Below are 23,394 nucleotides of genomic sequence, written 5' to 3'. Positions count from 1 at the left end.
GGGTACAATGTGTAAAGCCCATTTCTGGTGTTCCCCGCGGTGAAGCGTGAAACCAAATTCACTCACTCACTCATTCACTAAAAAGTACAGAGATCTTCCTCGTATGCATTGTGTTGATCATTGTGTAGAGTGTGTTTCAAGGTGTTTTCAGAATTTAAACACTAAGGTTGACCCAGAAATAGCTACATACAGAATTAAATTGTGAAATCAGTAAATAACTACACAGGGTCAATGAGTAATCAATAAATTATATTGAAACACACAATTTTGGGTTTACTGACCTTTACAATAAAAGTAAGTACAATTTTTAAATAAGTGGCAGAAGCGAGAGGAAAGGCCCCCAGAAGTAATGTTAGTGTGTTCATGAATGTTCAGAATTATGTCACTCTCAAGTGTCTTGAGACCAGCCTTTCTCAGCTCTTGAATCCTGAATATTGTTGGAAGCTGGCATGAATTTGCGGTTTACAGACACCAATCCAATCCACACATGACAAGTGGGTAAAAAGGCCTTCAATGGCTTTGGAACTCATCTGCTGGTGCAGCTGTCCTAGAAACTGTCCAGAAGCCTGCCATGTTCTTGTTTACTCTAAGTCTTGACTATAACTCTTCATTCCTCGCTGCCGCAGGGCGGTCGGGTAGCCTTGTGGTTAAAGCGTTCGCTCGTCACGCCAAAGACCCGGGTTCGATTCCCGACATGGGTACAATGTGTGAAGCCCATTTCTGGTGTCCCCCGCCGTGACATTGCTGGAATATTGCTTAAAGCGGCGTAAAACCATACTCACTCACTCACTCACTCCTCGCTGCCGCCATCTGCTATTAAAATCTGCCACAACAGCACACAAGGTTGTACTGGCACTTCAATCATTGCTGCCACCGATGATTTCAACAAATGTTTCTTAATTTCAACAAATATGTTTGAAACAGTCCCTAACCCCAGATTCTGTATCAGAATAGGCCCTCAGCAACCTATGCTGGTCGTCAGGGGTGACCAAATGGATAGCGTGTTCAGACTCAGTGACTGGTGATAGCGGTCAACATATCCTGACAACATGGAATGTTGCTCACAATATCGATCACTGGTTTGTCGGGTCTAAACTCGATTTGTTCAGGTCATGACTTAATTATTACAGGTCACTGTCATACAGAAAGAGATATTGCTCAGTGCAGCATTAAACAGCAAAAGAAAAATGTTATAAACTTGGCATGATGTTTCGGTCATTTGGTTCAGTTGAAAAAATACATGTCAAATGTTATTATTGTACAGTATGGTCAGTACTCTAAACAAGTTCTGGCAGTTCGTTGATTTGGTCGATTGCGTAAACCAATAAATATTTTAAGACGTAACAGTATCACGAGGGATATATGTGGTTTTATGCATCCTGCGTTAAGTTTTACTCCATGCTGGAGAGGCTCTTGTGATCTGTCACGTGACTTTCATTGACTAGTGGTCAACGTGCAGCTTCTTTGCTTTGTAGCGGGATGCAAGATATTTATTCTCCCGCTAGGAAATCCACATGCGGCCTGTTTTCTGGGTGGCGGGTAAAAGAGATTTATTCTCCTGCTCAGAAATTTATTTCCCTCCCAGACGGGATGCGTAGTAGTTTATCAAGATCACGTGAACCATTCAGATCTCAACATTCTGACAGGGAGGTTAGATAAACTCTGTTTGACCATACTCCCTCACTTGAAAGTACCACAGCCAATACAGAGTACAGACCATTGCAGACATGACTGTCCATTGAATCCACGAGGCCACCCTGCCTTATCTAGAAAAACTCATCAAAGAACTCACACAAGATGTCGCCACTGGATTAGCACAGTGTCAGAGATTTTGTTCTCGTGAATTTTTGAAATTCCTATGGAGTTACTTTTGGATGATTATTTTATCAGGCAGACTGATTTTTATAGCTGAGTCAGCAAAAATGACGAGTTGTTTCAAACATGTTTTGATTGGACATGTTTGGAACACCTTTTTTCCTCAACACCATTTTTGATCCATGTGCAAAAGTTGTTTAATTTGTGTGAAGAACATGAATGTTTGCCTATTATACCCTACTCTAGCTTGCTTCCTATTGCATTGTATACTGGCCATATATCGGGGAAATTAAGAACGCTACGTTCCCACGTCTACTTTATATTCATGTTAGTTAATATTTACCAGAATAATTGATTGTGGTAAAATATCCAACCAAATCATGGCCACGTGTTCATCTTTATACAAATTTGTGGTTACCATGGTTACCTGGTTATGTTCCTGCAGTCAGTAATACAGTTGTCTTGTTTATTAGTAACTGTGTTTGACTTTTCCCTTATTTCGATTCACTTTGATGTACAATCTTTGATTTTTTTATGTTGGTTGTATGTTGCTAAGAGCTGTGATGTAGGTGGTATGTTGCTAAGAGCTGTGATTTAGGTGGTGTGTTGCGAAGAGCTGCAATGTAGGTGGTATGTTGCTGAGAGCTGTGATAAAGGTGGTATGTTGCTAAGAGCTGCAATGTAGGTGGTATGTTGCTAAGAGCTGTGATTTAGGTGGTGTGTTGCGAAGAGCTGCAATGTAGGTGGTATGTTGCTGAGAGCTGTGATGTAGGTGGTATGTTGCTAAGAGCTGCAATGTAGGTGGTATGTTGCTAAGAGCTGTGATGTAGGTGGTATGTTGCTAAGAGCTGTGATGAAGGTGGTGTGTTGCTAAGAGCTGCGATGTAGGTGGTGTGTTGCTAAGAGCTGTGATGTAGGTGGTGTGTTGCTAAGAGCTGTGATGAAGGTGGTATGTTGCTAAGAGCTGCGATGTAGGTGGTGTGTTGCTAAGAGCTGTGATGTAGGTGGTGTGTTGCTAAGAGCTCTGATGAAGGTGGTGTGTTGCTTAGAGCTGTGGTGAGGGTGGTATCTTGCTAAGAGCTGTGATGTGGGTGGTATGTTGCTAAGAGCCGTCATGTAGGTGGTATGTTGCTAAGAGCTCTGATGAAGGTGGTATGTTGCTAAGAGCTGCGATGTAGGTGGTGTGTTGCTAAGAGCTGTGATGTAGGTGGTATGTTGCGAAGAGTTGTGATGTGGGTGGTATGTTGCTAAGAGCTGTGATGTGGGTGGTATGTTGCTAAGAGCTGTGATGTAGGTGGTATGTTGCTAAGAGCTGTGGTGTTGGTGGTATGTTGCTAAGAGCTGTGATGAAGGTGGTATGTTGCTAAGAGCTGTGATGAAGGTGGTATGTTGCTAAGAGCTGTGATGAAGGTGGTATGTTGCTAAGAGCTGTGAGGTAGGTGGTATGTTGCTAAGAGCTGTGAGGTAGGTGGTATGTTGCTAAGAGCTATGATGTGGGTGGTATGTTGCTAAGAGCTGTGATGTAGCTGGTATTTTGGGGGAATGGTTCAATGGCTGAAAGTCTACTAGAAGATGATGAAAGTACCATGGGATTTCCACATCATTTCTGATTTTCTTGACAAAAAGACGCTTTTAACAAGAAGCAAGTAATAAAGTTTCCATCGTTTTTGCTGATTCACAAATGACAATTCTGTGTGTAGAGTCATTCAGATCTCCCTGTTCCCGATCCAGTCTTTGATGAGGAGTTCACAGGCACCCAGTCTCACCATGTACTATTGTTAGTGTTTTCTGTTACAGCCGAGAGATAAACAGATTGAGACGAAGACGGCTGATGGAAGGAGGAGAATCACGCCTATCTTCCTTGCTCCTCAGCCAGAGATCGGATTTGAGTAAGTTCCGGGGGGATCCTGAGGGGATTCTACGCCAGATCCCCATTAATGTGTTTGTTGTGTCGCTGCATTCAGCGATAATCCAGCCTTATGATGGTGGCCAGTGGTAGATGCTCTCAGCAAAGTCCTAACTGTTCGGTACAAAGAGACACCATGCCTCCTGCCACCATCATAGACAGCGACTAAGGGGTGGTCAGAATCGCTGGCTTGGTTGAGGCATGTCATCATATCACAATTGCGTAGATCAAGTTCAAGATGTCAATCCCTGGATTGTTTGGTCCAGATTCGAATATTCAGATACCAATGTTTTACAGCTGGAATATTTCTGAGTGCAGCTTTATCTTCACGGTTCAAAGGCCTTCACACAAGTAAACTGGGATCTTTGACTTTGCCTGAACTGAAATTCCTCTCTCTCCATCGTTTACTCATCATGAATCTCTTCATCCCACGCAGGGAGGCTCCTCTACCCTTCACAAGCAAAAAAATAGAATTTGCTTCGTCTGAGAGACAGAGCTCCATACAGATAGAGAAGCAGGATCGAGTGACGGGCCCGGGGATACAGTCCTCTCCCTCCCAGTCCCTCCAGTCCCCACCCCCGGGCAGCAGCCTAGGCTCCCAGGACTGTAAGACCCCCTCCACCAGTGACCCACACAAGGCCACAGACGCCAAGACACCTGCCTCTTCTGCCTCCACTGCTGTGTTTCAGGTACGGGAGTCTTAGGCTGGTAATTTTAGCATTGATATATGAACCAACAGTATCACAATATATCAAGTCTTTTTGAAATTCACAAATTCAGAAATTACGGTTATCAACAAAGCAAAACTAATTGCGACCGGCTTGCTGTATATATAGTGTCTGTTACACATGCTTTGTGATCTTAGCAACATCCAATAAAATGACGGATAATTAGGAAGTGGAAAATATTGTGTGGGGATAATCCGATATATGGGTCCATTGGGCACCAAGACATTTGGGTTATTTTGTTTCAGGTTCATAACAAATTACAGATAAAAGAATGAATGCAGTATAGTGTGGTTCATATCGCAATACATAAATTATTGGACCCGTGACGATTCCGGGGTAGAATAGGTCTTCAGCAACCCATGCTTGCCGTAAAAGGTGACTATGCTTGTCGTAAAAGGTGACTAATGGGATGGGGTGGTCAGGCTCGCTGACTTGGTTGATGCATGTCATCAATCCCAATTGGGTAGATCGATGCTCATGATATTAATCACTGGATTGTCTGGTCCAGACTAGATTATTTACAGACCGCCGTCATATAGCTGGAATATTGCTGAGTGCGGCATTAAACAACAAACCAAACCAAAACATAAATTACTGAATACAAAAGTCAGGCCATCACTGTTTTAAAGTGATAATCTTCTTTGTTCTGGTTCACATAACTAACACATTACTCCAAGCAGTGCTAGACTCACTCTCTCAATCTACATCAAGGTTCGCACAGGCTTGAATAGACTTGAATTTGACAGTCCAGGGTGGTTTTCAATCCTGCCGTGAAACTGCCTTATGTTGTAATCTGCCTCCCTAAAAATTCAGTCAAATGCATCAAACAGACCTTGTATTTGGCTACTGTGGCTAATTCTGTCATAAGCTAAATAAAGTTCAACCATATTTTTCGCTAATAATGCGACATGGCATTTAGCAATAGTTTGAGTATCGATGAAACACTGGCCTGTGACTCGAGGAATCTAATGGTGTAGTTGGTCGTACATGTTGAGCCATTCCAACAATGAGTGAGTGAGTGAGTAAGTTTGGTTTTACGCTGCTTATAGCAATATTCCAGCAATATCACGGCGGGGGACACCAGAAATGGGCATCACACATTGTACCCATGTCGGGAATCAAACCCGGGTCTTCGGCGTGACGAGCGAACGCTTTAACCACTAGGCTACCCGACCGCCCCTCCAACAATGAAATACATACATGAAATCTGTTTGAAAGCACATTTGGGGATTACTTTTTCACCTTGAAGAATGTGATGATTGCCTTGAAAAGTTTTAGCTTTGATGCCTCAAGTTTGTATGTGGTCGGGTAGCCTCGTGGTTAAAGCGTTCGCTCGTCACGCCGAAGACACGGGTTCGATTCCCGACATGGGTACAATGTGTGAAGCCCATTTGTGTTGGCCCCCGCCGTGATATTGCTGGAAAATTGCTAAAAGCGGCATAAAACCATACTCACTCACTCACTCACTCACTCACTCAAGTTTGTATGTATCCTTTTTATCAGTGAATTCTCTGTATTTCAGCCGATGAAAGCCCTTGAGAAGACGCCCACTAAATCAGAAAAGTCGAAGTCTGTCCCAGCCCCAAGCACTACCACCACCACCCCAGCAGAGAAGTAAGTGTTTAATGTCCTGCCTTCAGGTTCAGTTCCTGCCTCTGTGGACCAGTGGTTAGAGTGTCTGCCTGGAGGGGCTTGTGGTTGGATCCTCTGTCCCAGATCTGTTTATTGAATGGCCACAGTGATATACAGTCGAACCCCCTTATCTCAAACCCAACAGGGGCGGTGGGGTAGCCTAGTGTTTAAAGCGTTTGCCTTGTCACGCCAAAGATCCGGGTTCGATTCCCCACATGGGTACAATGTGTGAAGCCCATTTCTGGTGTCCCCCGCCATGATGTAGTTGGAATATTGCATAAAGCGGCGTAAAACCATATTCACTCACTCACTCAGTCAAACCCAACAGAACCGTGTTTTAACTTGTCGTCGTGATTCTGCAATACCGGGGCCATTTGAAGCAGAAATATCTTTGGCATTATCAGAACTTGACTACCATATTTGCAAAAAAAAGTGAAAGCTTGATTCTTATTGGACCATTTGTGACTTTCAGCCAATGAACTGATAGTAAATTTAGACATATTAGGCAATGAGAATTAGGATGTTTACATGCAATAATAGAGGCAGCTTTCCGAGTGATGTAAAAAAAAATTGAGACAGCTAGTGACTACCATAATAGTAGTCATCTACAAGGATGGGTCAGATGTCCCACTGAGGGTAAATATAATGCTCCTATCAATAGATTATTGCAAGAATCCCACAAGGCTGCGCCCTTGGCAGAATACTGATGTGGCTAATGCCAGCTTCGAGATAAAGGTACAAAATTCTATAGCAAAGTCAAAGTTGGGACCTAGTCCAAGGTTTGAGAAAGCAGTATATATATTTATCTCGAATTCAAAGGAAGCAATCAAATTTATATGTATTAATATATTGGTGACGTCAGGACCGGAGAGCTGGTTTATTGGAGATAACCAGATTCGAGATAAAGAGGATCGACTGTTGCTGGAATATTAGGGATTTATCGAGACCTGTTTAGAGGCTGATAGTTTAGCATTGAATTCAGTGTTAAAATTCAATGTTAAAATATCTCTGTATGTAGGAAAATAATTTTTTGAGATAATTCCAATTTTGAATAACAAGTATTCCCATTTTACCTGACAAGGGTACTTTACATAAAGACAAAGGGTAGATTAGAATCCAAGATGAATCCCTGAATAGTGCTGACTGGCTTGACAAGCATCTCTCACTGTACAGGTCAGTCGAGGACAAACAGAAGGAATATCATCGTGCAAAACTGGCCTCTGGGCTGTCACTAAAACGGAAGATCGATGACCGGCGGCCAGGGAAAGTGGGACGACCCCGGAAGGCTGATAGGGAGGCAAGGGAGGCAGAGAGAGCAGCTATGAGCATATCCCAGTCAATCTCTACCCCGGTGAGACTTAGTACATTTTTATGTGGGGGACCAACTTCATAGCATGGGTTCAATTCCCTGAGATGACAACCATTACGATTTTGGCAAAATCACGACAATGTTATGAACCAATTATTGCCAGTAGGATTCAATGAAATAATGTTATGAATTTTGTCAAAAACTTAATTATTTCATTAGATATTAACCTAGCGACAATGGATTATTATGAATTATTAATAATCACTTCTTGTAGCTTTTGAAGGGATGTTGACAGATTTTGAGCTGTTTGGTGATAAAATATAATGCAAAGGATATATTTTCATCAGACATACATAAAATGATTACTAATGTTTTTTGTAACTTACTAACTTTAGAATCCAATTGTCTCAGATATTCCTGACTGCCTCTCTTTCAGATTGGCATTTCTAAGTTGCCCACATTGGCGTGTGTGGTGGCTGTACTTTGTCTCCCTGCAGTGACAGGTCTGAAATATCACTGACAACAGGACACAAAACATTCACTCACTCGCTCACGAAGGGGCCAAACTTCATCATATTCATTAGTAGTTAGTGTATTTTGTTTAGTAAATGTGTCATTTTCTAGCAAGATATGTTTATAATTGCAGCTTGCCCCTGACCGAGAAATTGTACGTCATGTGCCGGTGCCTAGTGACCTTCACCTTCCCGTGCCAACCATTGAAAAGGCATCGAACAAACAGGTGAGGAAACTGTAAATCTTTTTCTTTGTTTGTGAAATGAAATATTTTGAAAAGGGCGTGGGGTTTGAACTCCTTCATTTTCAAAATAACAAATCATGGAACCCAATCACCCATAAAAAAATAATTCAAAATTTGAAATAAAAACGTTATATTGGATATAACAAATCTACACACAAATTCATTTACAAATGATGTGGGGGGGTCGGGTAGCCTAGTGGTTAAAGCGTTCGCTCGTCACGCCGAATACCCGGGTCGATCCCGACATGGGTACAATGTGTGAAGGCCATTTCTGGTGTCCCCCGCCATGATATTGCTGGAATATTGCTAAAAGCGACGTAAAACCATACACACTCACTCACTACAAATGAGGTTTCCTGAAATTTATTGATGACATGATGGAAATGCAGAAGTGTCCAACACTTTAGCTTCCAATATGTCACAATCCAAACTTTCTGCCAAGACACAGCCCAACTCACTAAGCGTCAAATAAAGAGGATCTCCCTCCGACCATTGTAGCTTGAAAACTCCCGTGCTCCTCACTAGTAACACATATATGCTGATGTTGCAGATTCTAGGCAAGGCAGGCGACCCTGGCTCTGTAGCTCTTGAGGTGGAGAACTGCGTGGGCGGCGGCTCTCACAAGCTGCACAAGGTCAGGTGTGTCAAGGATGGAAATGTCACATGGGAGCAGGTCATGACCTCCAAGGTCAATGCTGTAACAGGGTCAAGGTCAGGTCATTTTCTGTAATGTTTATTGACAGTTGCCCTTACACTGATGACATTTATGTGTCTTCATCGCCATGTAGTTATTTGTCTCATCACCAAGATTTGCACAGGCTGGAAAGGGCCTTGAATTTGACGTGTTGGAAAATCGTAACATTTCGGAGGTACGGATGGCCCAGTCATCTAAGGCACTGCAAGTTGCTGTGCAGAGTTGCCTCCTTTAGGCATGCCAGAAATCTATGATCGTGGGTTCAAATTCCAGTGCGTTGCGATTATGTTTCTTGGTCTGTCAGCACCATACCCGTGCTTGTGGGTTTCACCAAAGTGGTGAACATCCGAGACCTGCATCCCTTTGGGCTTTCCTCCCAACATTATACCCACATGCCTTAATATAACTAGAATACTGTCCCAAGTGGTGTAAAACTCAACTCACTCCTGGGATTTCGATAAAAAGCCTTGAATGTGGAAACCAGGGTTGACTGTGTTGTTAGATTGATATAGTACAATTATGTTTTCTCAAATAAGCCTTAATGACTTCATGTCAAAAGAATAATAGTGTAATTGGACAAGCATTCTCACAATTGATATAGTACAATTATGTTTTCTCAAATAAGCCTTAATGACTTCATGTCAAAAGAATAATAGTGTAATTGGACAAGCATTCTCACAATAAAATCAAGTAGAATGTCCAAAACAAATCTGATTCAGAGCACACTTGGGTCTTACCTTTGGCCTTATTATAATTGCCTTGAAAAGGTCACAAAAAGGCCACAAAAAGGCCTTGAATTTGTTGGCTTATATTTTGTATCAACAGACAAGCTTTATGATAATATTTTAAGGACAATCAATGTTAAAGTTCTCACCAATTCACACCCTCACCCCCTCTCCCACCCACAAACCCTCACTCACTCACTCACTCACTCACTCACTCACGTGGGGGCACGGGTGGCCCAGTCGTCTGAGGCGCCACAATTTGCTGCAAAGTATTGCGCCAGAAACCAATGATTGTGGGTTCGAATCCTGGTTCGCCCCATTTATATTTCTAGGTTTGTCAGCACCATACCCGTGCTTGTGGGTAAACGTGAGACCTGCATCACTTCGGGCTTTCCTCCCACATTTAGCTGACACATCTTGATATAACTGTAATACTGTTAAAATCGGCGTTAAATCCCACTCACTCACTCACTCTCACTCACTCACTCACTCACTCACTCACGCCGGTACTTCCTGTTTCAGCCATGTGTATGGAGTTAGCTGTGAGAATCATTCCGTGTCCTTCTTCAGCGAGGGAGGGAGAAAAACCCTCCCAACCATCGTGCTGAACTCCAATGTCTCAATACTCAAGTGTACCAACTACCATGTCATGGCAATAACTCGCAAAGGGAGTCTCTATGTCTGGTGAGTCATCTTGTCATTTGCACTTTACAGATTCCTAGAATGTACAGAATGAGCTTTTAAAGTGAAATAAGTTTTTTTAGTAAGTGTAAAGCTATTACTCATCTTGTTATTATCTCCTGAGATCAGAGTTACTCTATTCATCATATTTGATTCATGTTTTGTGATTTAAATTTTCGTTATGGATACCTTCATAGAATTAAATTTCTGGGGGAAAAAACTCTGCATATTTAGGCTAGTTAAATTTGAAATTGGCTGGTAACTTTTAGATTAAGGTTAAAACATGACTCCTAAGGGTTTGGCTAAAAATGTAGCACCATATGCAAGGGAGATTTTCCCTGGCTCGAAGTTTTACATAATCAACCAAAACCGAGGAGGAGTGTTTCATCCAACTTATGAACCGTCTACATGCAAGACATGCATGAAAGAAATAGAAAACATAGGTTTATATACCTTATGGTGAAAGAATAGTATTAAAGGAATTCGATCAAAGCATTCTAGAGAAAGGCCATGTGCACATAACTGAAGTCATGACATGTAAAATTGAACAACCTTTCATCACCTGCCCCGAAACCTTAGTGGTTTTGTCTGTCAGCTGTCTGTGGCTATTCACATGTAGCTGGAATATTGCTGAGTGCAGCTTAACTAACCAAAAATATAACACTTTCTCCTTTTCATGATCCAGGAATCTACAATCTCGGTGTGCTGTTATAAAGAATGAATGTCTGGCATCAATCATGACAGGTAAGCAGCTCTTTCTACAGAATGGGTCCCCAGCACTCTAAGGGAGAAGGGGCGGTTGGGTAGCATAGTGGTTAAAGCGTTCGCTCGTCACGCCGAAGACCCGAGTTCGATTCCCGACATGGGTACAATATGTGAAGCCCATTTCTGGTGTCCCCTACCGTGATATTGCTGGAATATTGCTAAAAGCGGCGTAAAACCATACACACTCACTCACTCTAAGGGAGTAAGAACTGATGTCCTCAGTACTGAGAGGCAACTAATTGGGAACCAGTGGGCATTCTTAGGACCAGGAAACTTAATGGATTGGGTGGTCAGATTTGGTTCTTATCTCAAAAGGACCACCTCCTAGGTCCAGTGGATAGAGCGGCTGCCTTGGAAGCTGAAGATCTGTACTTCAATCCTTGGCCGTGTTGTACGAAAAGACATTAAAAGATGGTAATTGTTATTAACCTGCCAGTCACTCTGCAAACGAGGATGACACAAGGACTGGATTATTTTCAGACCAGGGTTGGTAATGAGTTGGTCAATGTTTGTGAATGTTTGTGAATTTTTGTGAATGCTCTCCTGTTGTGCAGGCTCTGACAAGGTGGAGAAGACTGCTCTGACAACTGATGGGATACCAGTCATTTCCCTCTCCAACAAAAAGTCCTACACATTTGCCGTGGACCTGGGAACATGGTATGTACATATCAGACAGTCCCTTGAAGATTCCAGCAGAGAATTTGTCTTCAGAAACCCATGCTTGTCGTAGGAGGTGACAAGTGGGATCGGGTGCTCAGGCTGGCTTACTTGGTTGATGCATGTCATTGTATCCCAATTGCGTAGATCAATGCCCATGATGTCAATCACCGGAATGTCTGGTCCAGATTCGTTTATATATATTTTATAGCTTGAATTGTGCTGAGTTTGCAGCGTTAAACAACAATCAAGCAAAAACATTTCCTGTACCTATCTCAAAAGTGGTTCACTTTTTCTTCACAATCTTTACAAATGTTAACACTGTGATTTAGGAGTGGGTTTTCAACGGAATCCAGCTGGACTGGTTTGGCATTTCCCATGGTTCCCACTGCCACTGGAAAACCTGGAAATGTGTTGGAAAAAATTCCAGTCAGGGAATTTTTCGGAAGGAAAAAAGAGGGAACCATGTTTCCATATGTCATTTCCAGTTGAAACTACTAATTCTTTGAAATGTGAACTCATTAGACCTGACATCATGTCGAACAAAGCCTGGAATATATACAAAGTGTACTCATCTGATCATACTATCTTGCTACTGCAAAAATAAGTAGGCACCAAAGTGAAAAGGGGAGATTGAACAGGGAAGGGAGATTGTATTGGGAAGGGGAGATTGAGCTATTGGGCACTCAGCAATATTACCAGACATAGAGACTTCCTTTGCGAGTTATTGAGCCGGGAAGGGGAGATGGGCCGGGATGGCAAGATTGAGCATGGAAGGGGAGATTGGGCTAGGGAGGGGAGATTGGGCCGGGAAGGGGAGATTGAGCAGGGAAGGGGAGATTGGGCTGGGAAGGGGAGATTGAGCAGGGAACGGAATGTTGAGCAGGGAAGGGGAGATTGGGCCGGGAATGGAAGATTGAGCAGGGAAGGGAAGATTGAGCAGGGAAGGGGAGATTGGGCCAGGAAGGGAAGATTGTGCAGGGAAGGGGAGATTGGGCCAGGAAGGGAAGATTGAGCAGGGAAGGGGAGATTGGGCCAGGAAGGGAAGATTGAGCAGGGAAGGGGAGATTGAGCAGGAAAGGGTAGATTGAGCAGGGAAGGGGAGATTGGGCCAGGAAGGGAAGATTGAGCAGGGAAGTGGAGATTGGGCAAGGAAGGGGAGATTGGGCCGGGAAGGGAAGATTGAGCAGGGAAGGGGATGTTGAGCAGGGAAGGGGAGATTGGGCCAGGAAGGGAAGATTGGGCCAGGAAGGGAAGATTGAGCAGGAAGGGGAGATTGAGCAGGAAAGGGGAGATTGGGCAAGGAAGGGAAGATTGGGCCAGGAAGGGAAGATTGAGCAGGGAAGGGGAGATTGGGCAGGAAAGGGGAGATTGGGCAAGGAAGGGAAGATTTGGCCAGGAAGGGAAGATTGTGCAGGGAAGGGGAGATTGGGCCAGGAAGGGAAGATTGAGCAAGGAAGGGAAGATTTGGCCAGGAAGGGAAGATTGTGCAGGGAAGGGGAGATTGGGCCAGGAAGGGAAGATTGAGCAGGGAAGGGGAGATTGGGCCAGGAAGGGAAGATTGAGCAGGGAAGGGGAAATTGAGCAGGAAAGGGGAGATTGAGCAGGGAAGGGGAGATTGGGCCAGGAAGGGAAGATTGAGCAGGAAAGGGGAGATTGGGCAAGGAAGGGGAGATTGGGCCGGGAAGGGAAGATTGAGCAGGGAAGGGGATGTTGAGCAGGGAAGGGGAGATTGGGCCAGGAAGGGAAGATTGGGCCAGGAAGGGAAGATTGAGCAGGAAAGGGGAGATTGGGCAAGGAAGGGAAGATTGGGCCAGGAAGGGAAGATTGAGCAGGGAAGGGGAGATTGGGCAGGAAAGGGGAGATTGGGCAAGGAAGGGAAGATTGGGCCAGGAAGGGAAGATTGAGCAGGAAAGGGGAGATTGGGCCGGGAAGGGGAGATTGGGCAAGGAAGGGAAGATTTGGCCAGGAAGGGAAGATTGAGCAGGGAAGGGGAGATTGGGCTCGGAAGGGAAGATTTGGCCAGGAAGGGAAGATTGAGCAAGGAAGGGGAGATTGGGCCGGGAAGGGGAGATTGGGCAAGGAAGGGAAGATTTGGCCAGGAAGGGAAGATTGAGCAGGGAAGGGGAGATTGGGCTCGGAAGGGAAGATTGAGCAGGGAAGGGGAGATTGAGCAGGGAACGGGATGTTGAGCAGGGGAGATTGGGCCGGGAAGGGTAGGGAACACAAGATGATATTAATGTTTGAATCTTACTTTTTGTGTCCCCTGCTGAAGAGTTCCTGGAGCATTGAAACTCTCACTCACTCACTCACTCACTCCACAGGGTTCTTGTCAACGACAGAGAAGACACTCTACATCTGTGTTCCAACCATCATGGCTGCCTGCCGTCTGGGAGCGTCAACATGATAGCCGGACCCCTCACATCACTACAGGCCAACCCGGACAGGTGAGAACTACTACTGTCATGCAGGTTTAGGGTGGCCTACCCAGAACTTAGTGGCCTACCCAGAACTTAGTGGCCTACCCAGTACGAAGTGGCCTACCCAGTAATTAGTGGCCTACCCAGTAATTAGTGGCCTAACCAGAACTTAGTGGCCTACCCAGAACTTAGTGGCCTACCCAGAACTTAGTGGCCTACACAGGACCTAGTGGCCTACCCAGTACGAAGTGGCCTACCCAGTAATTAGTGGCCTACACAGAACTTAGTGGCCTACCCAGTAATTAGTGGCCTACCCAGTAATTAGTGGCCTACTCAGGACTTAGTGGCCTACCCAGAACTTAGTGGCCTACCCAGAACTTTGTGGCCTACCCAGTACTTAGTGGCCTACTCAGAACTTAGTGGCCTACACAGGACCTAGTGGCCTACCCAGTACTTAGTGGCCTACCCAGTAATTAGTGGCCTTCCCAGTAATTAGTGGCCTACACAGGACTTAGTGGCCTACCCAGAACTTAGTGGCCTACCCAGTACGAAGTGGCCTACCCAGTACTTAGTGGCCTACCCAGAACCTAGTGGCCTACCCAGAACTTTGTGGCCTACCCAGAACTTAGTGGCCTACCCAGAACTTAGTGGCCTACACAGGACCTAGTGGCCTACCCAGTACTTAGTGGCCTACCCAGAACTTAGTGGCCTACACAGGACTTAGTGGCCTACCCAGAACTTAGTGGCCTACCCAGTACGAAGTGGCCTACCCAGTAATTAGTGGCCTACCCAGAACTTAGTGGCCTACCCAGAACTTTGTGGCCTACCCAGAACTTAGTGGCCTACCCAGAACTTAGTGGCCTACACAGGACCTAGTGGCCTATCCAGTACGAAGTGGCCTACCCAGTACTTAGTGGCCTACCCAGTAATTAGTGGCCTACACAGAACTTAGTGGCCTACCCAGTAATTAGTGGCCTACCCAGTAATTAGTGGCCTACACAGGACTTAGTGGCCTACCCAGAACTTAGTGGCCTACACAGGACCTAGTGGCCTACCCAGTAATTAGTGGCCTACCCAGTACGAAGTGGCCTACCCAGTAATTAGTGGCCTACACAGAACTTAGTGGCCTACCCAGTAATTAGTGGCCTACACAGGACTTAGTGGCCTACCCAGTAATTAGTGGCCTACCCAGTAATTAGTGGCCTACACAGGACTTAGTGGTCTACCCAGTAATTAGTGGCCTACCCAGTACTTAGTGGCGTACCCAGTACTTTGCGGCGTACTCAGAACTTATTTGCCTACCCAGTACTTAGTAAACAAGGGGAATTAATTTGTATTTTTTGAAGGGCGGTGGGACAGATGATCCCAATTATAAGTTCCCTTTAGGTTATTCTGTTATTTACCTGTCAACCTTTTTGTAAGGAATGGATGATGTCATCTTCAAATATTTGCCTGAATACACTGATCTGACCCTTGCTGTGAGTGACCCATGAAGATCCGGGGTAGAATAGGTCTTCAGCAACCCATGCTTGCCTTAAAAGGTGACTATGCTTGTCGGAAGAGGTGACTAACGGGATCAGGTGGTCAGGCTTGCTGACTCGATTTTTTACAGACCGTCGTCATGTCACTGGAATATTGCTGAGTGCGGCGTTAAACAACAAACAAACAAACAAACAAACACTAAAGAAACCTGCTTGCACATACATGGAAATGTTCTGAAGATCCCAGTAGAACCCTAGGTGTTGTTTCAGACCCGGCCACAAGGCAGCAGGCATGCTTGGCTCCTCATCAGAACTGAAGCAGACGGCCACCCTCAGCCACCTGGAGTCACAAGTTGCCGTCTGCCTCAACCTCAAGTCGACATCGGAGTACAAGTTCTGGCTGCTTACTTATGTCCGATATCTAGTCCAGGAAGGTGAGACTTACTTATGTCGGATGTCTAGTCCAGGGAGGTGAGACTTACTCATGTCGGATGTCTAGTCCAGAAAGGTGAGACTTACTTATGTCAGATATCTAGTCCAGGAAGGTGAGACTTACACATGTCAGATATCTAGTCCAGGAAGGTGAGACTTACTAATGTCAGATGTCTAGTCCAGGAAGGTGAGACTTACTAATGTCAGATATCTAGTCCAGGAAGGTGAGACTTACACATGTCAGATGTCTAGTCCAGGAAGGTGAGACTTACTTATGTCAGATATCTAGTCCAGGAAGGTGAAACTTACTTATGTCAGATATCTAGTCCAGGAAGGTGAAACTTACTTATGTCAGATGTCTAGTCCAGGAAGGTGAGACTTACACATGTCAGATATCTAGTCCAGGAAGGTGAGACTTACTTATGTCGGATGTCTAGTCCAGGAAGGTGAGACTTACTTATGTCAGATATTTAATCCAGGAAGGTGAGACTTAATTATGTCGGATATCTAGTCCAGAAGGTGAAACTTACTTATGTCAGATATTTAGTCCAGGAAGGTGAGACTTACTTATGTCAGATATTTAGTCCAGGAAGGGGAGACTTAATTATGTCGGATGTCTAGTCCACGAAGGTGAGACTTACTTATGTCAGATATCTAATCCAGGAAGGTGAGACTTACTAATTTATCTAGTCCAGGAAGGTGAGACTTTCTAATGTCAGATATTTAGTCAAGGAAGGTGAGACTTACTAATGTCAGATATCTAGTCCAGGAAGGTGAGACTTAATTATGTCGGATGTCTAGTCCAGGAAGGTGAAACTTACTTATGTCAGATATTTAGTCCAGGAAGGTGAGACTTACTAATGTCAGATATCTAGTCCAGGAAGGTGAGACTTACTTATGTCGGATGTCTAGTCCAGGAAGGTCAGACTTACTTATGTCAGATATGTAGTCCAGGAAGGTCAGACTTACTTATGTCAGATATGTAGTCCAGGGAGGTGAGACTTACTTATGTCAGATATCTAGTCCAGTAGGTGAAACTTACTTATGTCAGATGTCTGGTCCAGGAAGGTGAGACTTACTTATGTCTGATGTGAGACTTGTTTTCTTCTGTATTATTGCCTTCAACTTGTCAGTAGTTAAACTAAAAGTCAGTTGAGATTATGTTGTGCCGCATTGTTTATCTGTCGTTAAGTTTTAATTTTCCGACATCTCCTTTGAAACTACAAAGCCCATGGAGCTGCTTTTTTTTTATTAATGATTCCGGCTTTAGTATCTCTAAACAATGCTCACAGAATTCCAAATTGACTGTGAACATGGCTGCGATTATTTGTGCATAATTCAGGTGAGCTACAGAGCCTTATGGCCCTATTTATATATTCGGTGATCCTCTGTGACTTGCAGTTTTCAGAGGATAGGTGAAACTCATGGGTAACAAATATCAGTCATATAGCTGGAATATTGCTGATGGTGGTGTTACACAACAAGCAGAACAAGCTAACAAATATATCAGAAATATCTGGAGCTGGTTCCAATTCATTCCATGTCCAGGGATACAAGAACTGAGAATAGAGGGAAAGTTGTCTTGTTGATCTTGATCTCAAGAACTGAGATTATAAACCTACTGGCTGTTTGTGTAACTCGATATGGAGTTTTGAAATTGTGATAACACCTCGTAGGAGGTATTACAACGATTGTAACATCTCACAGGGAGGCTTACAATCATTGTAAACCCTTGATAAAACAAAAACTACGAACAGCCTACGAGACGCATGTGCAGATTTCACACCTTTGCGAAACCCGCTTGCTGAGGTCTCTAGTAATCCCTCGGAGACATGGGGTCTCCTACACATAGAGAGGGAAAGTGATCTTGTTGAGAACATAAAGGGAAAGTGAGTTTGTTCTGTTGAAGCAGGCATGTTTCTGCTCCAGGTTTTGAAACCCAGCTACGGGAAGTGTGTAACGATCTTCTTGGGCCGCTCTACAAGTCCAAGAAGTCCTCCTCATGGCAGGAACAAGTGCTGGTAGGTTGGATGTGTGTCTTTACACCAGCATACAGTGTTCAGTCTTAGACAAAGACCGACATTCTATCTCCTATGTTAGAGATTACAGATGTTGTTGTGTTAAGGCAAGACTTCAAAAGAAAATTGTTTAAGGATTCTGCCGACCCTACAATCAAAAACACTATTTCCTCCTTGATTTGTATGAATACTCTGTCAATCTAGGAAAATATACTAACAAGGACTACATTTTTGTGGATGCTGGTAAAGAGAGGGTCATTATTTACCTCTGTCTGCTACTTGCCTTTTGAATCGATTTGTATGACTTGTGTTAACAGTGTTGCAATTGAGACACCCAACTTGTGCTCCCACGGTGCTTTTTTTTTAATTGTGTTCCCAAGTATATACCAGTTGGCCATTAAGTTTCATGAAGATCCGGGGTAGAATAGATCCGGGGTCTTCAGTAACCCATGCTTGAAGTGAAAAGTGACTATGCCCGTCGTAAGAGGTGACTAACAGAGTGGTTGGGCTAGCTGACTTGGTTCATGCATGTCATCGAATCCTAATTGCGTGGATCGATGCTCATGGTATCAATCACTGGATTGTCTCGTCCAGGCTTGATCATTTACATCATATAGCTGGAATATTGCTGAGTGGGGTTTAAAACAACAAACAAACAAACATTAAATTTCAGAAGTACATTTGTAAAGTGACTTGTCTTTTACAGGGTCTCAACAAAAGAGATGTTTTACGAGAAATCCTCCCAATAATTGGCAGCAATCTCCGATGGCAGCGCCTCTACACAGAATATCATGAGCAGCTAGAGTCAGTCTGAGTCGGCCTACCTCCTGGTTTCATCTTCTTGCTTCTCTTCCTTCATCAGCGGGGGCACGAGTGGCCCAGTCGTCTAAGGCGCGGGGATTCGCAGTGCAGAGTTGCGTCCCTTGGGCACGCCAGAAACCTATGATTGTGGGTTCGAATCCCGGTTCGCCCCGATCATGTTTCTAGGTTTCTCAGCACCATACCCGTGCTCGTGGGTTTCACTGAAGTGCATCACTTCGGGCTTTCCTGACATGCCGTGATATAATTGGAATACTGTTAAAAGCGGCGTAAAACCATATTCACTCACTCACTCACTAACTCCTTCATCTGTAGCCTGGAGCGTGGAGGAAGGTCAGCCAGGCGCAGCTCATGGAATCATTGTACATATTCATGGGATGAAAGGACCACCGTGAAACGATCAATACTTAAATGTTGTGCTGTAAAAATTGTAATCTAAGATGCCAAACCCATTGTTGAGATCTTTATGAATTCATCTTCTGATGATCATGTATTTGGTATATATTGCTTCCCCACCCTTACCTTGCAATGATATCATGAAATATTGCAACCAGGTTCTCACCTTGCAATGATATCATGAAATATTGCAACCAGGTTCTCACCTTGCAATAATATCATGAAATATTGCAACCAGGTTCTCACCTTGCAATGATATCATGAAATATTGCAACCAGGTTCTCACCTTGCAATAATATCATGAAACATTGCAACAAGATTTGTATACCTTGCTATAATATCATGATATCTTGCAAACTGATTCTAACTTTGCAAGACATATATCATGAAATATTGCAACCTAATTTTTACCTTGCAATAATATCATATCTTGCAAACTGATTCTTACTTTGCAAGACATATATCATGAAATATTGCAACCTGAGTTTAACTCTATGATATATATATATCATGATATATTGCAAATTGACCTGTAGCTTGCAATGTATATATCATATATTGCAACCTGAGCCTTTTGCCTTCTGCTGTCAACATTCATCATGATATATTTAAACTGATCTGCAGCTATATATATATGATTCACAGTCTGGTCTAAGATCCTGTGATTCAATGTGCAGGGTTGCATCTCTTGTTATGCCAGGATCCGCTGATCATTCGCCTTGGTTACGATCCTTGTTTTGTCAGCACCATACCAGCATCATCTCCAAAGTGGTAAACGTCTAAGACATGCATCACTCCCACTATAGACTGACACCCTGTGATACAATTGAGATGTTGTTCACATATTGAACTCCAACTGACTTTTGTGACTGAGGTTGATTCACTGCCAGACCTTGAGAGGGTCATAAGAGGAAATGTGAGGAATAAAATACATAACAGTTTACTGCAATGAGACATAAGGATATTGATCGCCAATCACTATGTAAATACATCAGCATTCCGCAATGCAATTCATCGATGCTGTTTCAGCAGTGGTCTCTAACATACCATATATCGCCATCTATATTGCGAGGTTTGGGACCCTAGAATGACGGGGGTATGAAAGGGGTATGAAAGGGGTATAAGATCTAACATTGTTTTCCAGCTACTTCAGCAGTGGTCTCTAACATACCGTATATCGCCATCTATATTGCGAGGTTTTGGCCCCTAGAATGACGGGGTGATGAAAGGGGTAGAAGATTTCACATTGTTTTCCATCTGCTTCAGCATCCATTGGAAATCGGAATCTTTGCACACACAAATGAAGATGTAAATACATCGAAATATATAATATCGATTCATTTTAATGTTCAGATTTCATTTGTCATTATAGATGTTTGATGAATGAAAGTCGACGTTGGGGGGAAACATATATATATATTACAAATAAAACATTATAAATAAATTACCAATATTTGTTACAAATAAAATCTAACATAAACAGTCCCCAAATGCAGGAAATAGGGTTAAAGAGAATCTAATTTAAAAACATTTTTGGGGAGTTTGCCTCTAGCGTTGCATTTGTAAAGTATATTTTGCTTACAGTTAAAATTAGCCAAGTTGCTCCCCTGATTATAGACAGCAAAATATGGTATGTCTCCATGGCAGCATCTTGACCAGTTATTGGTTCATCTCATCAAAGGTCAGGGAAGAGCACAGTCAAGGTTATTCTCATCTATTGTCTCAGGGGATTTTGTATCCAGTCCCAACACTGGTTAAAGCAGCATGTAATTTTTTTTAATTTGACAATCAGCCTTTATTTTCTGGAGGAATCAGTTTAAATTTGTGCGACTCAATGGATTGGTTGGTCAGACTCAGTGGATTGGTTGGTCAGACTTAGTGGATGGGTTGGTCAGACTCAGTGGATGGGTTGGACAGACTCAGTGGATTGGTTGGTCAGGCTCAGTGGATTGGTTGGTCAGACTCAGTGGATTGGTTGGTCAGACTCAGTGGATTGGTTGGACAGACTCAGTGGATGGGTTGGTCAGACTCAGTTGATTGGTTGGACAGACTCAGTGGATTGGTTGGTCAGACTCAGTGGATTGGTTGGTCAGACTTAGTGGATGGGTTGGTCAGACTCAGTGGATGGGTTGGACAGACTCAGTGGATTGGTTGGTCAGGCTCAGTGGATTGGTTGGTCAGACTCAGTGGATTGGTTGGTCAGACTCAGTGGATTGGTTGGACAGACTCAGTGGATGGGTTGGTCAGACTCAGTGGATTGGTTGGTCAGACTCAGTGGATTGGTTGGTCAGACTCAGTGGATTGGTTGGACAGACTCAGTGGATGGGTTGGTCAGACTCAGTGGATGGGTTGGTCAGACTCAGTGGATGGGTTTGTCAGACTTAGTGGATGGGTTGGTCAGACTCAATGGATTGGTTGGTCAGACTCAGTGGATTGGTTGGACAGACTCAGTGGATGGGTTGGACAGACTCAGTGGATGGGTTGGTCAGACTCAGTTGATGGGTTGGTCAGACTCAGTGGATAGGTTGGTCAGGCTCAGTGGATTGGTTGGACAGACTCAGTGGATGGGTTGGACAGACTCAGTGGATGGGTTGGACAGACTCAGTGGATTGGTTGGACAGACTCAGTGGATGGGTTGGACAGACTCAGTGGATGGGTTGGACAGACTCAGTGGATGGGTTGGACAGACTCAGTGGATTGGTTGGACAGACTCACAGGATTGGTTTGGTAGACACTGATTTGGTTGGTAGCACGCATTGTACCCCAATGGTGTGGATTATTGCTCATTATATCAATCACTAGTTTGTCTGCTGCAGTCTTGATTATTTACAGGCTGCTATCATATAGCTGGAATATTGCTGAGTGCAGTTTTCAAGTCACAAAGAAACATAGTTGAATAATAAATGAGTGGGTTTCAATGCCTGATTCTTTGGTTTGTCAGGACTACACCCATACTATACCCTCCAGACCCGTGAAGATTCCGGGGTAGAATAGGTCTTCAGCAACCCATGCTTGCCGTAAAAGGTGACTCCTTGTTGTAAAAGGCGACTAACGGGATCCGGTGGTCAGGCTCACTGACTTGGTTGATGCATGTCATCGATCCCAGTTGTGTAGATCAATGCTCATGATGTCAATCACTGAATTGTCTGGTCCAGACTCGATTATATTCAGACCGCTGTCATATAGCTGGAATATTGCTGAGTGCGGCGATAAAGAACAAAGCAACCAACCAACTATACCCTCCAAAAACTAGTTTTGCTGTGCTCATATCTGGTCTGAACTGACCTAATTCATCTGAATAAAAAAACAAGTGGTCAGGTTCTTCTTTCCCACCTGAGTCCTATGAACCATTGTAGCAGCCAGGTTGTTCATACGTCAAGGGAGGTATGCTGTTTATGCAATGGAATAGAAGGCTGGAGTGAGCTTGTCTCATGACTATAAAATGGCATTAATAATGCACTTTTGCACTTAGTTATGTTCACACCCCAAGGACATAGTGAACACCATCACTTTAGAAATACTTTAAACGCTAATTCATCGCCCGGGCCATCATTTTAGAACATTTTTCTGAATGAGGTGTGGAGTGATATCAATTCAATAGCTTGCAGAACAGAAAGCAGGAATGGTGACTATTGGAAACAGTCACTTCCTCATACATGCACTGTCATTCAGTGACGAATCAGACCAAAACCAAAAATATCTATTGAATAAGGCTTTAGGAAATAAAAGAATTGGTTCTCGGGCAATGGCTTTAGTAAATATAGTGCGGGCAGGCGGTGTTTTTTTTTTTTTTTTAAGGTTGTTCAAACAGGTATGTAACCAAATAAAAAGTTGTGTACAATCAACCTGGGAAAGGGCCTCCCTACATATATGTATTCCTTGATGAGTAAAATACTGGAATACAGTATTTGACTACCATTGGACTTGGATTTCTTTTTTCTTCAAAAATGGAAATAAAAACGAAACGTGGGGCTGACTTCATGATCATGTGGGCAGTGCCTGAGAACCAAGACTATTATTTCTTTCAGCCTAATATCCTTATTTGTTTTAACACCAATTAACTTTGGTCTGCAGTCACTTAGGTGTATGAAGGAACCTGCCATGTGTATTTTGATGTGGAGCAGGAGCTATACTTGGGAATGGCATCAACTATAAATCC

The 23,394-nt window shown here is 43.6% G+C and overlaps 1 protein-coding gene across 2 annotated transcripts in view; it reads left to right on the top strand.

The window, feature by feature from the left end:
• LOC139456249 (protein HIRA-like) overlaps nucleotides 1-22,923 on the top strand; it is a 40,505-nt gene extending 17,582 nt beyond the window's left edge. For both annotated transcript variants that reach the window (XM_071237866.1, XM_071237865.1), the window contains exons 15-27: nucleotides 3,613-3,704; nucleotides 4,158-4,410; nucleotides 5,972-6,063; nucleotides 7,255-7,432; nucleotides 8,037-8,129; nucleotides 8,698-8,858; nucleotides 10,089-10,250; nucleotides 10,933-10,991; nucleotides 11,567-11,669; nucleotides 13,994-14,116; nucleotides 15,841-16,004; nucleotides 17,932-18,023; nucleotides 18,727-22,923. In XM_071237866.1, coding sequence (XP_071093967.1) covers nucleotides 3,613-3,704; nucleotides 4,158-4,410; nucleotides 5,972-6,063; nucleotides 7,255-7,432; nucleotides 8,037-8,129; nucleotides 8,698-8,858; nucleotides 10,089-10,250; nucleotides 10,933-10,991; nucleotides 11,567-11,669; nucleotides 13,994-14,116; nucleotides 15,841-16,004; nucleotides 17,932-18,023; nucleotides 18,727-18,834 — 1,680 coding nt within the window. In that variant the 3' untranslated portion in view covers nucleotides 18,835-22,923. The remainder of the gene's footprint in view (nucleotides 1-3,612; nucleotides 3,705-4,157; nucleotides 4,411-5,971; nucleotides 6,064-7,254; nucleotides 7,433-8,036; nucleotides 8,130-8,697; nucleotides 8,859-10,088; nucleotides 10,251-10,932; nucleotides 10,992-11,566; nucleotides 11,670-13,993; nucleotides 14,117-15,840; nucleotides 16,005-17,931; nucleotides 18,024-18,726) is intronic.
• The last annotated feature ends 471 nt before the right edge of the window (nucleotides 22,924-23,394 follow it).

This window comes from Haliotis cracherodii, unplaced genomic scaffold, assembly GCF_022045235.1.
Source record: "Haliotis cracherodii isolate W230 unplaced genomic scaffold, xgHalCrac1.p SCAF_11, whole genome shotgun sequence".
NCBI classification, from domain to species: domain Eukaryota; kingdom Metazoa; phylum Mollusca; class Gastropoda; order Lepetellida; family Haliotidae; genus Haliotis; species Haliotis cracherodii.
The sequence above is the reverse complement of the archived record's forward strand: the minus strand, read 5'-3'. Positions and strand labels throughout refer to the sequence as shown.